The sequence below is a fragment of the Mauremys mutica genome, chromosome 7 (assembly GCF_020497125.1).
Source record: "Mauremys mutica isolate MM-2020 ecotype Southern chromosome 7, ASM2049712v1, whole genome shotgun sequence".
NCBI lineage: Eukaryota > Metazoa > Chordata > Testudines > Geoemydidae > Mauremys > Mauremys mutica.
This window is the reverse complement of record NC_059078.1, coordinates 10,968,112-10,985,479: the sequence shown is the minus strand read 5'-3', so window position 1 is coordinate 10,985,479 and position 17,368 is coordinate 10,968,112. Positions and strand designations below refer to the sequence as shown.

Below are 17,368 nucleotides of genomic sequence, written 5' to 3'. Positions count from 1 at the left end.
CAGAAAACCTCCTATAGGGAGCTATCATGAACCAGGCCGCCATTCAAGTGAAAACCTACTATTCCCACTTGAAGACTTTAGTGTGTGCAGAAGTAGGGGTTCAGGTTAGCCTGCCCCAGTTCCACTCAGAGGATTTATTAAGGGTGCAGAAAAATGATCCCTATGCTTGGAGATATGTAGCTGGAGAAGGCACCTGTTTTGCCACAGATCCTGAGATCCACTCCAGCAGGGGATCAGTCTACTTTGTGTTGCTACCTGGTTTCCCTGCCTCCCACCCCATCTGGAAGTCATGTTCCATAGCCTTCAGCTGGCCATTTGCATGGCACAAAGGAGGATTTATGAACAACTTTACAAAAGCAAAATGATGCAGTCATTTGCCTGGTGGCACGATCCATAGTAAATCCATGGAATTGCTTAGGATACCTGTGACATTGAGTCCATGAAATATAGAAACCATACCTTAACATTCCTGAGTTTTCTGGTTCCCTGTCATCTCACTGTGGGACAGAGGCAGCACATCTAGTGGTTAGAGCAGTGGATTAGGAGACATTGAGTCTTGTCAGTTCTGTCACTAGGTCCTGATCTACACACAGATTTTGTACCAGTGTAACAATTTCAGTTAGGGATGTAATGATTTTTTTACCTATATAGTTACTGGTACAACCTCAAGTGTAGATTCAAGTATTCTAGTACAAGGGTGCTTAAACCAGATAGCTTATCCCCTCTCTCTTATGGGAATAAGCCCATTTCTACTGCTACAGCTATGGCTACACTAAGGGGCTCATACCACTTTAACTGTGCTGGTATAGTTAAAGTGGTAACATGGAGTGAGGGATAGCTCAGTGGTTTGAGCCTTAGACTCTTAAACCCAGGGTTGTGAGCGCAATCCTTGAGGGGGCCATTTAGGGATCTGGGGCAAAAATCTGTCAAGGACCGTACCTGGTCCTGCTGTGAAGGCAGGGGACTAGACTCAATTACCTTGTGAGGTCCCTTCCAGCTCTATGAGATATATATATATATATATCCCCATATAATAATTTGTCTGTGTAAACAAGCCCATGTGTGTAATTCAGTGTGACCTTGGGTAAGTCACTTAATGTAAAATGAGGATACCACCACCTCTGGTACCCACTAGATCCTCTGCTGAAAGACATTATGAATTATTATTGTGCAACACAAGCCATTTTTCATACATTTATAGAAAAAACCTTTCTGCTAATTTAATGCCAATGTATCGTTGCATTAAATGACTAACAACTATCTCTGAAATTCTTGAATCGCTTTATATGGATTTGCATATATCTCACAATCCTGTCCAGGAGGAACTCATGAGGACAACTGCTTTCCAGACTGCAAACAGATGATGATGATGATAATAGTGTGTTAGTAAATGAAATACAGTTTAGGGCTGAGTTTGCAGTTGCATGTTCAGGAGCACGCTGGTTTCTCTGGCATAGCAGCACCATTTGTAAAACATTTAAATGGTGATTAGAAGAGGTATTTTGTTAGGATCTGAAGCTGGGCTGAAAGTGCCATGTTGTTATATCCCCTGCCCTTTAAAATTTGTTAGTACCTATGAAGACGACATTTTTAAAACAAAATTGATCTTGACAACTAATAACTATCCAAATACTCAGAAGAAATGAATGGCAAAATCTAGCAAACTGTTTCAAGTGCGGAGGAGGAAGCGTTTATCATCTCCCATAGCATTTAGCAAAGTCCTAAATCACACTTGGGTAAGTGCACTCCTGTGTGCAATTGAACTGAGATAGGGCTTAACCCCCATTACTTGCACAGCTAGCGAATACACTCAATTAGGCATGCTCTTCTGCACCTGTGGCAGTGCGTAGCTAATTGGCTCCCAGACAGAGGGGGCAGAACTAAGGAGCTCAGTTGAGGAGAAACTAGCATCTCTGGCCCAGGGCAAGGTAACAGACAACGATCATAAGGGCAGTGCAGGCTTCTGCCAGGGAAACTCTGAAATGGGGTTTTACAAGTACAAGGAGGAGACCACTTCAGTAGCCCAAGGGGACAAAAGAATTATCCAGATTCATTTGGACTTGTCCAGGATACTCTGGAAGGGGTTTGAACTATGTGATGTACAGCTAGATATTGCTCAGATAGAATTAAAGTTTCTATTTTGGAAATGGAAGCAAGCTGGCATGTGGAAATGCTAATTAGTTGGGGGAGGGGGAGAGTCCTGGGGTGAGAGAGAAGACTGCAGGTGTGCATTTACCCAAGGAGTAGGTCTGAGCATTAACAGTAAGGAGAACATGGAGAATTACTGCAAAATTCAGGCATCCCATTAAGAAAAAAGTTGTTTGTCAAGTGCTACCCCAGTATCAACTGTTCGGACTGCATTACGAAAGACAGCATTCTTCTATAAATGCTACAGATCTGGCTTTGTTGGTTCAAGTGCCCAAGACTAGAGCTGGCTGGAGAATGACAATTCCATTTTGCGGCACTTTCAAGGTTTGGTTTTGTTCCATATTGGAATGAAAACAAACCTTAAGTGTTTTCATGAAACAGAAATGCATCAAAATGGATCTGGTTTTGAACAGACAGGTCAGTTCTCATTTAGTCTTACTCTTCCTGGAGAGCCCACCCTGGACCTCAGAAACCTTCCCCTTCAAACTGATGCATCTCTGCCAGCGGTTCTCAAACTTCAGTGCACTGCCACCCCCTTCTGACAACAACAATCACTACACAACCCCAGGAGGAGAGATCGAAGCCTGAGCCCATGCCAGCCCCGATGCAAATTCAAAGCCACACCACCCCAGGGGGTGGGGAGTGGCAAAGCCAAAGCCTTCAGCCCCAGGCGAGGGGGCCTGTAACCTGAGCCCCATCATCCTTGGGCTCAGGCTTCGGCTCTGGGCCCCAGCAAGACCAACACCAGCCCTGGTGACCCCATCAAAATGGGGTCGTGACCCGCTTTGGGGTCCTGACTCATAGTTTGAGAACCACTGGTCTCTGCAAAACTTTCAGCTTTGATAAGACAGCATACTTCATTGAAAAAATGTTTTGTTCTGACTAGCTCTTCCCACGACAAAAATAATACCCATATTCACATTTGAAAGCAAAGTGCTGGAGCTTGCTAATCAAACTCACGCTAGCCTTTCTCCAGTCTTTCCATTCTGTGGAACACATTGTTTCTTCGCAACCTTCTAATGGACCCATCCTCTCTCCCAACACCTCCATTCCCTATGGCTTGGTTTATACCTGTGGACAGCCGGAAAGCACTCCAGGACCATTAGCAATCAACAGAGAACCACTTTATTACATAACTGGCCCAATCCTGCTCTCACTAGAGTCATTAGGAGTTTTGTCCTTGACTTTAAAAGGAGGACTAGGCCCAACGTTCAATACAAGTGACCAATGCCATAGAACAGCATCTGATTACCTTTGTCTCCTTCAAAAAAGGAGACATCACCATACAGACAACTGGTTTGGTTTCAGAAAGATTGGGAATTTTCTGGCCTGCAGAGAAGTATCAGGGAAGCAAATACAATCCCAGCAATGATTGTCTAAGACTGAGTCCATAAGAAGGCAGATACTATGAGGAAAGACAACACAGGGTAATGCAGAATCAGTAGGGAAAGGAAGAGAAATGATCCTCAATTACTGAATCCTGCAAGTACATGTACAACTGAAGACCTCTACTATTTTAGTTAATATGAAACGAAGATGTTGTTTTACAGTGTAATACACATCTTGGGCCCAGGGCCAGCTCCAGGCACCAGCGAAGGAAGCAGGTGCTTGGGGGGGGGGCAATGGAAAGGGGCGGCACGTCCAGGTCTTTGGCGGCAATTCGGCAGCGGGTCCCTCAGTCCCTCTCTTCCTCTTTGAGCTGCCGCTGAAGAGGAAGAGAAGGTGTGAAGGACCCGCGGCCGAAGAATGGAGCAGCACAATTGAGCTGCCACCGAAGTGCCGCCGCGGCTTTTTTGTTGTTGTTGTTGCTTCGCCACTTGGGGTGGCAAAAAAGCTGGAACCAGCCATGCTTGGGCCAAATTCTTCTGTCATACCACTAAGTCAAGTGAGAAAGGAACAGGGTCTCTTGTTATTATCAAGGAAATGCATATATTTTGTCCCTTTCAGTAGCCATATTCAATTATCTTGCTGGAATAGGCCCAATTTTCTTTGTTAAATTCAATGAGCACTAGCAGAGGACAAATTTCCCTCTAGGCCAAATCCCTGCACATGCCATTGATCTTGAACAGATAAGACCTTTAAAGACACACAGTATAACAAAGAATTTACAAGGCAGAAATGTATTAAAAAGAAAGCTCATTGAGGTCTGATGTCCATGTTATACAAGCTAGTTCCCCAAGAAAGGATATGATTGAAATAAACCGGGGGGAGGGGAGGAGACATAATAAAGATTAAGTGCCAATGTGCCCTCAGTTACGCACATACAATCCCCTGAGGTCAATGGGTCAAATTCATTGTTGGTGAAAGAGGGTGCAACTCGGCAGGTGCATTTGGTCCAATGGGACTACATAGATGTACTAGGAGGGCAGTTTAACTTGGTACATTTAGGGTTTAGTCTTCATTTCTAAATTTATAATATCCACAAGATGTAATTAGAAAAACCAACAAAATCTTTGTTTTAGTCTTAAAGCATATTATGGAAGAATAAGGTTTTGTACTTCAAACTAACTTTATTATTAAAAAATAAATTAACAGAAAATGCAGCAAAAATAAGTTAACAGATCCAGACTAACAGGGCTACCCCTCTGATGATTAACAGAAAATGATCATTTATCATAAATATGCAACATATACCTCTACCCCGATATAACGCTGTCCTCAGGAGCCAAAAAAATCTTACCACGTTATAGGTGAAACCACATTATATCCAACTTGATTTGATCCGCCGAGTGCTGCTTTACCGTGTTATATCCGAATTCGTGTTATATCGGGTGGCGTTATATCAAGGTAGCGGTGTATTAAGAACAGCCTAATACAGAACTGAATAACTACACTGTAATACCCAGCTATTGTCAAACCTCCATTATGTTGTGCATATAGGTGGTCAGGGCAATATATGGTCCTTAAAGTAACAAGACCTATTACTGTGAGCCTTTTAATTTTTTTTTTTTTAAATTAAAATTAATCCGCCGAGCGCTGCTTTACCGTGTTATATCCGAATTCGTGTTATATCGGGTGGCGTTATATCAAGGTAGCGGTGTATTAAGAACAGCCTAATACAGAACTGAATAACTACACTGTAATACCCAGCTATTGTCAAACCTCCATTATGTTGTGCATATAGGTGGTCAGGGCAATATATGGTCCTTAAAGTAACAAGACCTATTACTGTGAGCCTTTTAAATTTTTTTTTTAAATCAGAACAGAGACATCAAAATGTGGAGTTTGCTTAAAAGTTCATTTATTTATATTGCAAGCCAAAGAATCTTAAACATAGAAATGCACTGCGATGCCTCCTTGGGAGCTATAAACAATTGGTGCACTTGTCAGATAAAAATATACAAGCAATTAAATGATACAGAAATTGATCATAATTCTTTACACACACACACTCATATGTACATGTGCGCACATACACACACCAAAAAATAGTTTCCAGTTTCCACCTATAAAGAACAGAAATTATAGCAAAGCTATCTAGCTCACTTTGCCAGGTGCAGGCCAAATAGCCAAAAAAGCCCTCACATTATAAAATGATGCAAACAAATGCCTCCCTCACTAGCAGTTCCTCACTGTATAATGTGTATTTTTATTCTGACATTTCCTTAAAAGGTTTAGGGCTGAAAGGAGGTGCTCAGCACCGCTCAGTGTCAGGCCCTTATTTGTATAACTTTAGCAAGTTCAAGTACAGCACAGCAAATTTAAAACCTGGAAATGTGCATTATAGCCCTTATCAGGCCAAGACTTAGGCACAGGCTTTATTTTATACACTGCGAGTAGTTCCACCTGACTGCGATGGGGCTACTCACAGTGCGAAAAGTTTAAGCACATGCGTAAGTCTTTGCAGGATCACAGCCTGTGTTCAAATACCGGTAACTAGGGCAGTTCTTTAGGCTGTACCGTACCACATTGTTCTGAGTGCAGCAGATGAATTTTTCTTTGTGAAATCTGGGTTACCAACTCTTTGAATGTGCCAAAGAATAAATTTGTATTCATCTACAGACAACTATTTTGGTGTTCTCTTTTAGTGCTAATATGTTATGGTGTCATTGCTTAGTGTGGTACATGAAAAATGGTATTCTGTTTTGTTGGGGGTTTTTTAGTTACCAATACAATAGTAGTATATAAGGGGAGGAAAAAATATATAAATCCTACATAAGTATTTACATAGTTCCATTATTAAAATAAATGAGGCTAATTTACAAGTAATTAGCAATGAGTATGGTGTATGATTAACGTAAGCTTAATATTAAAACCAACTGCTGTTGAAATGAAGACATGTTTTTTGGAAGCAGTAGTAAAATATAAATTAATAATTCTAGTCAGAACGAGAAAACAAAATTATGTAACTTTTTAAAAAAGGCTTTGGAGTTTTCAAATTACAGCTCAATTAATTTTTTTCAGAAAAACAATACCAAAAAAAGTTATTTTCCTGCATAATCACCTTCACATTACACTGAAAGCTATTTTCACGTTAAAATGTATACTTCATATACCTTATACAACTGTTAACATAATATTGTTCTTTATAAAAATACAGCACCACCTGTAAACACTGTTTTAATCTCCAATAACTTTATAAGTAATAATGCCTTTATTTTGTCATTAACTATATAGTATCTTATTTGATTCCTTCTTCACAAGTATGTTCCCATGGTTCCAAGTTCTACTGAATTTTAATAGACATAATCATAACCTACTAAGCGTCTGCGAGTTAGCAACTCTACTGCTGTATATGAGAGGCAATGTTCTAAAATGCAGAGTTCCAAGTTCTGGACAAGATGACTTTTGCTCTACAAACTTCTGTGGCTTGTAGATACCATAGAGATGAGCAATTTAGAAATGCTCAGAGGATGTCTAATCTAACCAAATAGGACCTACAGACAGTCTGCTTCTCCTGATTTAGGAAATCAAACTATTTTTAAAGTGTGCACTATTGCCAAACCCAAATGTTTAAAAATCATGAATCAAGCTCCCAGACAGCACGAGAGTATTTTTAAATATCGTGAAGCTTTTAAAATAATATACTTTGAATTCTTTTTATTTGTTTACTAGCTTTTGAGCAGTTCAGGTACACTCGGGTCACATTTTCAAGCTCTTCTCCATAACCACAAGAGCCAAAAACTTACATTTCTTTTTAAATGAAAACTGAAATTCTAAAGAAATCATCTGACTCCAGGAGTTGGGGCTTGAAAAAAAATGCTAAATATTTCAAGCCTGCACTATATAGGTTTAAATGCCTTTCTGGTCCCCATTAAGAGGGATAGCTGAAAGACTGTTCAGAATGACTGCTTCTGTCCATTGCTAGTTAAGGTACTTTGATCTCTTACATAGTAAGAGAAGAAGATAATGTGAGGATGAGAGCCAGAAATGTGCAAATTGGGGGCGGGGGGGGGGGGTGTTGAGGGTCCTTTTAGGCCTTGTGTCAAAGAACTATACTTTTGTCTGTTGTGTCTCTTCTGAAGACTAGTCCAGACTGGGGGTGAAATCACTGACTTTAGTGGGGCCAGGACTTCAAGTCTGGTATTCTGGGCTCTTTCATTCACTCTACTCGGACGCTTCCCTAGTGCTGCTGTCTGTCATGCCATGCCATTCACTCAGTGTGCCTACGGATGTGTCACATATGTTTTCACACCCCATGCATTTGTAAAAGGTTTCCACAGGCACCTACCACTGTGTACAACCTGCCTGTTTGGCAGCCTTAGCTGCCAGCAAATCTCATGTCTTCCTCTCCCTCACAAGCCAGGTATTGCATTTGGGCACATTCGTGTCAACTGTTCTGATTAGGCCGAGAGAGACAGCTAGCCTGCTGTTACTGGAGAAGAGGGACACACGTAGGCCACCCATCTAAGAGGATTTTCGGTTGGCACGTGTTCCCTTGCGAAACTGTATCAATCATGAATGGTGAGGGCAGCAATGCCAACACTGCAGACTGTCTTGAACTTCTAGACTCTAATTAAAGTGACATGCCCCTAGCACTCACCAGCCATGCAAGGTAAGTATGTATGCCTGGAAAACTATTGGCATTACATGCATATTACTGCATAATGCAGTCTATAGCAGCTTTTTCCATTACAGAATAGTTCCCCCTCGACACCTTGCGTACTAGACATAAAAGACAGTTCCAAGTGATGGCTGATTTTTCTGCTGAACAGATAAGGTAAGGCAAGGCTGTCTATTCAGTTGCTTTCCACATGCTGAACAATATAACCTTTCTGTTGTATACATCCCTCACGATTTTCACTTACAAAAGTGTCTTTTATGGGTATGTCATTGCACCATGAATCCTTAAAGTTTCAGGTTTCCTACAGCTTCTGCTGAGCATCTTTTAATTATTGCAAGTTTTAATGAGCTGAGTAACACTATCTGTAACCTTCAGTCTAACTACTTACAACATGAACATTCTTTTGAAATATAACCTAAATTAAATATTTTAAATAAAAAACAAACATCAGAGCCATCTTGTATCCCATTTCACTTTGAGGCTATTAGTTAAACTCCTGGCACAGATGCTGAACTTCGAGGGATGAAAGTGCCAAGCAGAGATGTGGATTTTTTTTTTATGTCCAAGAACAAGTGGATTTTTGGCATATTGGAAAAAGCAGTCAGAGGCAGCAATCTCAGTCTCCCAGTAACGCTGTGCTGGAAGAAAGGTTCTCAGTGGTACAGAATTATTCCCAAGCAGTAAGTAGTAATTAAAGAAGGTTAATGAGGAAAACAGTTCAATAGTACCTGTTTTCCTACAGTTCATTCACAGTGTTCTTGGCCTGTTTTTAACATAATTAAAACCACAAAATAGCAAGAAAGGTAACGTATTTAAAACAGGAAGAAAAAAAAAGACCAAAGCCATGTTCCCACAGAGAGGGGAATTTAAAACAGCCACTTGAAATCTAGGTACTTTCAGCAAGTGAGTTAACACTAGTTTCAAGTACTGTACTTATCTCAACATCCCTCTCCCAAAATTTGTGCATATGTTCTTCTTAGGCTTTAATGGGTCTCCCTCCTGTTGTTCTGTGAAAGGCCCAAACAAAAGAGGGAAAGTAGGCCAGGAAACAATGATACTCACTAGACACAAAGTGCTGTCAAATGCACAAAGTAAACAAACAGACCCCACCCGCACCCCCACACCTTTCAGTGATTTTTAAGCAAATGGTTTCCCTTTAATACAGTCATGTTTAACTAAGGCTGTCTTGATGGCTTGAGCATCTACTTTTAAGTCAGTGATGCTGTCGATTTAAATCTAGACCCAAATTTAAATCTTGTGAGATGAAATTTTTTTTAATCTAAAACAGATGTTTCCACAACTGAAAAACACCTCCAATGAAAATAGTTGTTTTTAAACACATACACATTCCCCTGAAGTGTTTAAACTTAAACATGAAACTCATTCTAGTGACGGTCAAACCACTGATTCTCCTTGTTCAAGGGGAGAGAAATGCAGGAAGTGAACAAAGAGCATAAGCAGTGGCAGTTTGAATGGATTTTTAAAATTCCATATTAATCATTTAAGGAGCTATTAATATAACAGGGAAATTGATGAATTCCAAGGCCAGAAGGGACAACTGTGATAATCCTGTCAGACCTCCTGTATTACACAGGCCGTAGAACTTTTCCAAAATAATTCCTAGAGCAGATCTTTCAGAAAAACACCCAATCTTGATTTAAAAGTGGTCAGTAATAGAGAATCCACTGTGATCCTTGGTGAATTGTTCCAATTTAGACAATGTTTCTTTTATAACATGAATTTTAAACTGACAGTGCTCCTGCCACAATTTAATTTATCTGACTCAAATGATTTGGATACAAGGATGAAAATTATCTTATAAAGTATAGCTATGTTTAGTATCTGTAGTTGGCTATATGAACAATGACACGACTTTCATAAACATTCTTCATCGTTTTCTCAATCTGCTTCAGAAAAACTTGTGGAATTCGCCCACATAAAGTGTGTACAGTATCCAGAAACTTAGACTGAAGAGGGTAGTACAAGGACTGGAAGAGATTGTCTTCAAAGGGAAACTGAAGAGGGAGGAGAGCAGAGAAGAAAACTGATTATTTTCAGTAGCTATAAATGACATTTGAAAAGTTTACCACCACTTTTAGTTGGGAGATATGCAGAGGGAGCTAAAAATGTCCTCAGGGCTGCTATTCAACCCATAAAAAGGAGCAGGAATAGGCCCTATACAAATTGGCTCTGGCTTGCTCCTGAGTCACCACTGACTTCCGATGTATTGAAACCACCTGTCAAATCCATTTGAGACTACTGATTTTCAGAAAGCTCTGCCCAGCCATGTTGTCTAGCACAGCCAGCTTCAATAAATTGCATTTTTAAAGCCCAGGCTAGGGGGTAAGTGTAATACAGCTGGGGCCAAGCATGTTTTTGGAGTTTATGCTTATGCTCATTGATGGAGATCTTCTTCCACAAGGATGTCTGAGGCAGCTCTATGCCAGGCCTTGAAGTACCACAGAGCACTATGTATAAACAGCTCCTTTCCTCAGTATGGAAGGATAGGCTGTTGTAAAGATCCCCAACTGGGGTCAGCAGCTGAGACTGAACCAGGGACTTCAGCCCTGAAAGCATAAGCCTATGCCACTTGAGCTATGAGTAACTTCATTAACTGGCTGCAGTAGCACGCTGTTATCCTGTATGTGGACCTGTCGCTACATGAGACCATGACACATGTAGGCAGCCTACTAAGTAGCACAAAGGTAGAGTAACTGGAGATGTTTTGCTGGGCTTATGCTACTTATACACAGGTTCTATTAACAAATAAAGGGTGAGAACTAAATCCAGTGTCTTAAGAAGAAACAAAAGGAACCCCTGAAACACTTACCAAAAAAACTCAGCAGAGTCTGAAGTTAGAATTCATCCCACGAAATGGAAATATGGGACCGATTCTACAAGGTGCTGAGCACCCTGCACTCCCCAGGGAGGTGAAGAGTATTTGAGGGTGCTCAGCCCCTGCCAGGATCAGGCTCCATATAACAGTTATGGAGTCACAGTTGTAACGGCATAATTAAGGATGCAAGATCCAGCTCATTCGAATCCATTTCCATTAATACACTACAGAAGCCGTTTACCAGGCCTTAGGGTTTGAAGTTTGTTTTAACATTGAGGATGGTTTCAACCATCCCTCGTGTGTATACACACACACACACACACACACGGAAGTCCAACACAGTGTTTTGTGAACACACAGTATACACACAGTACCCTTTCCCTCAGACTCGCGCTCTGCTGTAAGATCTTGCACTGCTTTGTATCAAATAATAATAATTAAAAAATACCAAAAAAGAGAACACTTACATCACGTATCACTTCATACAGTGCCTTAAAAGTAGGCTGCTTGTCATCATGGTAGACGCCTCTATTACCATGGAGAACAGATATGCCTTCCTCTTCTGCGCCTTTACAGTTACTCCCATACATACAGTGATCGGGCCGGTAATTCCACTGACAGGGAAACACATAGAGACACTCTGGCAACATCAATTAGAGGGAGAGAGAGAGAGAGAGAGAGAGAGAGATTGAACTAAACAATTACCGCAAGTTAATCACATTGCTAGGAAAAAGTGGTGGGGTTGTCAGTCCAGAAGATTTTCAGTCATTTTGTTGGTAGTGACTCAGGCTAATGGTCTAGAATTCTAACCGGGTTTTCTTCAGGAGATGATTGTGAGAGTCCCACCGCTGTTGGGCTGGGGATTGTTATAATAGGAGACTTGGCCCATAGCAGAACTGGGAGAAAAGAGAAACTGAAGACAGAGGAGGAAAAAAGCATGCTTTTCAGGCTACTAGTGACAGAACAAGGCCTTGGTCCTACGCAACGTGTAGCTCCTTCGTCCAGCATCCTCTCTAGTTGTGTCTGTGTACATGCAAGGCCATGGAATGAGAGGGAGGCAGCGCAAGTCACCATCTCCTGCATCCCACTTGAAGACAGACCTGTAGTGGTTGGCTGAATTTTGACTCCTATTGGAGCCAGTGGGATAAAGCTTTTCAACTATTTCCATGCTTACCACTGAAACTCTCATCTAGGCGGTTGACAAGCCAAGCCAGAGAATGGCAATTTGTTGTACAATGAATTCTCAGAGCATGCAATGAAATAATTTATCCACAAATGCTGCCATGGGAATCTGTGTGGACCCTAACATACAGAGCCACCCTACACACACTGACACCCGTTTCTAAGCCCTCTGTCTGTTACGTATACAGTTCCAGATTAATTCCAAAGGCAAACTAATTACTTGCAAAGTGCCTTATGAACAAGCTCCTCCTGCTTTTCCTCTTCTCTTAATTTACTCTGTACATTCCCAGCATCCGCAGCACACTACAATCAATCATGAAAAGTCCTGTGGGTCATCTCCCAGCCAGGGACTAGAGCTGTTCTGGACCCGTCTCCATGATGGCAGAATCATGGCTGTGCCATATGCACCGAAAACTGAATACTTCATTTGGCCTTTCCTGGGGCTCCACTCATCCTGCCCAGTAAAGCTGTGACTGGTCCTCGGGTGGGTTTCTAAGGGGGCAGAGGGAAAAGCAGGAACGCTTTTCTCCTTGACGCCGCCAATGCAGGAGGTGGTCGTACGGGCCCTTTTCCGAGCTCGTTCTGTTCAGCCTGACATTTCTCATGCTTCGCTCCCGCCAAACGCTCAGTGCTAGAATCAGTGGAAGGGGAAGCTGCCAGGGCCTGGTCAAAATCCCATTAATGTCAATAGGAGCCTTTCCATTGGCTCCAAGGAGCTGCAGATGGAGGCCTCTATCAGCACGATGCCAGTACTCAGCGTTTGCACAAGCACAACTCCTCCCCAGGCCCTTAACACTCAACAAGGGTGTCATGTCGCTTATCAGTTTTCACATGCGGTACTCGCCCATGCTCCTCTCCCGCACCCCTCAGCTATGCTAGCACTCAACTTTTGCTGTCACAACTAGGTGCTAATTCTAGTCACTCCTTCAAGTCTATTAATATCAGAGCTGCCGGGGGGGGGGGGGGGGGGTTGTGCTCCAAGGATTATTTTACTGGATTCTGACTGTTCCTTTTGCATGGCTGGATTATTTCAGGGGACAGAGGTTATACTTTCCCAGGTAACATGGCTAGGTATATGCCTGGCTAATGCACTGGAAAAGCTGCAGTGGCTTGGAGTAGATAGTGAAGGACAACTAATTTAATGTCTGAGATTTTGAATTGATGGCTCTTTACAATAGGGTTTTCTAAACTGGCATGGGAAGGAAAGTTTTGTTGCTTGTTCGGAAAATACTTTTGATACTAAATAGTTCCTAGAAGCATATTTGCCAGATGTGAGGAAAAGACCAGGCCTACGGAATGAAAAATGATATTCACATGTGGAGCTAATCATGAGTTTGCTAGTCCCAGAATTCAACTGGTTTCTCAATTTTCTCGCCCACTTTAAATGATCATTGTGAATTTGAACTAATTGTGGCGTCTTCTTTCCTTCTCCACATACTGCAGCACAAGGCCGTATTGCCCAAGCATCTTGGGAGTCTGCTTTTTTTTGGAAACCATTATAACATTTAATAATGAGTACACAGTTTTTGGACTGCCACATTAGCTTTTTCCTAGGATTATGAGGCTATTACTTGTCTTAAATTAGTGTTTCGGTTGCAACATTAAATAGCTGTTGCTATAATACTTGTTTTATTGCTTTGCATTTCCCCTGCCTCAATTTTTTGATTTTTGTCTGGATTTTATGATAGCCCTTGTCACTTGACTGAAGATTTGATAGGAGGGGCAAAAAGAAACAGAATAAAGATACTCCCACGTTTATGCTGTGCTCAAGATCACGTAGGGCAAAGGGGGGAAAGTTAAAGCAGATCAAAGTGGATACTGGCACATCAACATGATGGTACAGGTCCAGGACAAAGGTCCTAACTTCTCCGAGTGAGCAGAGACCATACCACAGAATTTCGGTCTAAGTTTTCAAAAGTGAGTAGTGATTTTGGAAAAGTCCGAGTCCAACTTGAGGCACTCTCAAGGGGCCCGCTTTTCACAGGTGGGTGCTTAGCACTTTCTGAAAAGTCAGACCCCTTTAAAACTGCGGCACCCAAAATCACTAGTCACTTGAAAACAAACCTATGTGAATATGACCTGAATTCAGACGGAACTACATGAAAAGCCCAAAATAGAGCAAGCTGTTTAAAAAGACCCTGTGCAAAGCTGGTGGGCATAAGTCAGATCCAAACAAAATAACATATTTGTGTTTGTGTCCCACACTGCCCCTCTGCTTGCTCTTATCCACTCTCTGGGGCAGGTGGGGGTACCTAACATGCTTTCCGACAACAAAAGATCTTGTAGGATTTTCATATCCTTCCTGTTCACAGGCTCAGAGCAGGCAGGGTAAAGGGAGAGCACAAAACGCAACACAGCTGGGAGTGCAAACAATCCGAACATCCTGAGGTCACTGGGATGGGTAACTCAGCTGAAGAGCCGAAACACTGTCTCATTGGAAGGTCTGGCTTTTTAGCACAGGGTTGGGAAGGGAAGAGATTTTTCAAGAGTCAGTGTCGCATCCGTCGGCTTTGACACCGTCACCCCTTTAATAAATATTGGGATTGAGCCGAATGTCAGAAAATAGATATGGACTTGGACAAAGGTGAGTAATTTCAGATTCAGATAAACATCCATGAATAGGAAGACGAAAATGTTGCTCAGCTAGGCTCTAATGCGGCAAAGCATGTAAGTATGTGCGTGACTAACTTCAGCCCAGGATTCAGCCTGCAGTTAGTACCATGCCTAGAAAACTCTTCTATACTTTCCAGGCTCCTTAGGTAATATAGTTGGGCATCTGCACTGGAAGTAGGCCCCAGTCCCAACCACACTTATGCCCATAGTCGTCCCAGTGGGTGTAAATCCCATGTACATACATGTTTGCAGACTAGGGGGCCTTAGGATATTCGTTTCAGGCCAGAACTCAATCTCCTGTATAGTTTTTCCATCATAACAATCCCATTATTGGATTATACAAGGTCTAGCCCTTCACTTGTTCCAGACAAGCATGAGACTAATGGGAATCATTACATACCTGGGTTAAAGTAAAAAATAATATTTAGCAAGTCCTGGTCTCCCCATGTAATGTAATTTTTGTACTTTTGGTATAATGGGTACAACATTTCCTCCCACATCAAGCCTGTTGGGATCATGCTGTTCTACAAGGCAGAAAGAAATCAGAGGAAACGGGTTAATGTTTTACCAAACAAACAGGGTAATAAAGTCATGGCTTAATGCCCAGGCCCACCTATGCAGAACTCTCCCAAACCCTCCTGTGCCCAGGAAGCGCTGGGCCTGGCTATGAGTGGAGTGGCAGGACTCACTGAAGGGCTCCTCTTACTCAGCTGAACAGGGAAGCAAGACCATCTGGGTCTCGGACTAGCGTGGTACACAGCCCCTGCTCTCCAGATACTTGCCATTGAGAGCAATTGGCCAGGGAGCTGGTGAAGAAGAGCAGGAGTGGGTATAGTGTTGGCTCCAGCCTTCTTACGCGCTAGCCAGAGTAGGGACCAGCTGCAAGTTAAGGGAAGTATGCTGCACCTTCCCAAGGGCTATTGTAACTTACTTCCCCTTCAGGGCAGGGGAGGGACCATAACTTTGGAGGCACAATTCCTTCCTGGAGCTTCCCCAGAGGCGGCACAGCTATGCACTGATCCTTACTCAGGGCTGAACTGAAAGGCTCAATCTAGCCTGGGTAAGGCTATCAGGACCAAATCCTTTAGGCAAGTTCGTGGAACATTTCTTCACATTGCTGGGCACTTACTCACAAGAGTAGTTATGGGAACAAGTGCTCTCCAAGGTAAATAAAAGGTTCCACAGGCAAGAGCCTTTTGACATGCAAACAAAGCCAACTTGAAAATCATTCTCCCCATTTCCACAAGTATCTCCATTGACATCCACTCGTGATTTGCAGGGGTGTCAGGGAGCTCATTCGATGTAAATAAAAAACAGATCATTCCCTATGTTATTCACACCACCTTGAATCATTACCAGGGAGAGGTATTTTATAAAGTCCAGTATGCTCAGCACTACTGATCCTGGGGTTATCAATGACATCAGCTTTTCTTTTGCTTTAAGGCTGTTGCACTTCCAGGGTCTTAAAACTCTGGCTTTTGGGGAAATGTTTGTTAAAAATAATCATTTTCACACACCCCTTTAAAAAAAAATAAAAATCAGGAAATCTTTCTACTAGTTTTTCTAAAAGCTTGGTTCTGACCGAGTTTGTCCAGCATCCCTTTCCAATTCCATCCTGTACAAGTTGTTTTATGCATGCACACATATTCCTAAAAGTTTACTTTAAAAAAGAAAGTAAAATTCTACAGCAGTTTTTCACCTTGAACTGTGTGTTTCTTATCCGGGTTAAATTCATCAGCATGACTCCGGAATTGACTCCAGTTGTTCCATAGTAAGGGTGACGAGCAAATCGACTATACCAACCAATCTTTGGTATTTCATGCTCTGGGGCCATAGCAGCCAGCTGTGTGGAGTTGAACTCTTTCAGAAAGCGCCAGATGTCGTCAATGGGCCTCAGGAAGAGAACGTCAGTGTCCACATAGAGAAGAGAATCCACATCCTTTAAAATCACCTTTGGGGGTTGCGGGGTGGGGAAGTGAGGGAAGATGGAAAAGGAAACCAGACAGACGGAAAAAGGAAATTGATTACTGCTCAAGAATTACTTGCATTTTAAATTATGCATTAATGCAAATGACAGAGTTATCAACTGACATTGCCAACTGTTGTGGGAGTCACAAACAGAAGGTAGATTTAAAAAAAAGGCAGCCAGCATTGCAAAATAGCTAGAGCAAAGGGCAAAAATCAAAGGCTATTCTTTACACAAAACAATAATCTGCTTAGCTGTCATAACAACCTGAGATCTAACCCACAAGTCTTATTTCATATTGATTTTACTAACAGAACACCTACCTTCTGCACTAATATAGCATTGCTAGTTTTCCCAAAGACTAGGAAGTTGTGTGATTACTACAGAATGTGGATATGTGTTCCATTCTATGCATCCGAAGAAGTGAGCTGTAGCTCACGAAAGCTCAAGCTGAAATAAATTTGTTAGTCTCTAAGGTGCCACAAGTACTCCTGTTCTTGATATGTAATTTAGGCATTGATATGGCAAATGTTTTGGAAAGTAATTATCAAAAAAAAAAACCAACTCAACATTTTACAGCTATATATATTGCCACAATATGCACCAGGTCCTTGGCATA

The 17,368-nt window shown here is 41.9% G+C and overlaps 1 protein-coding gene across 2 annotated transcripts in view; it reads right to left on the bottom strand.

Annotated features, from left to right (window-relative positions):
- Positions 1-5,365: 5,365 nt before the first annotated feature.
- Positions 5,366-17,368, bottom strand: part of GXYLT2 (glucoside xylosyltransferase 2) — a 32,797-nt gene continuing 20,794 nt past the window's right edge. For both annotated transcript variants that reach the window (XM_045025798.1, XM_045025797.1), the window contains exons 4-7: positions 16,483-16,734; positions 15,184-15,307; positions 11,456-11,628; positions 5,366-10,167 (exon numbers count right to left, since the gene is read on the bottom strand). In XM_045025798.1, the coding sequence (XP_044881733.1) occupies positions 9,988-10,167; positions 11,456-11,628; positions 15,184-15,307; positions 16,483-16,734 (729 nt within the window). In that variant the 3' untranslated portion in view covers positions 5,366-9,987. The remainder of the gene's footprint in view (positions 10,168-11,455; positions 11,629-15,183; positions 15,308-16,482; positions 16,735-17,368) is intronic.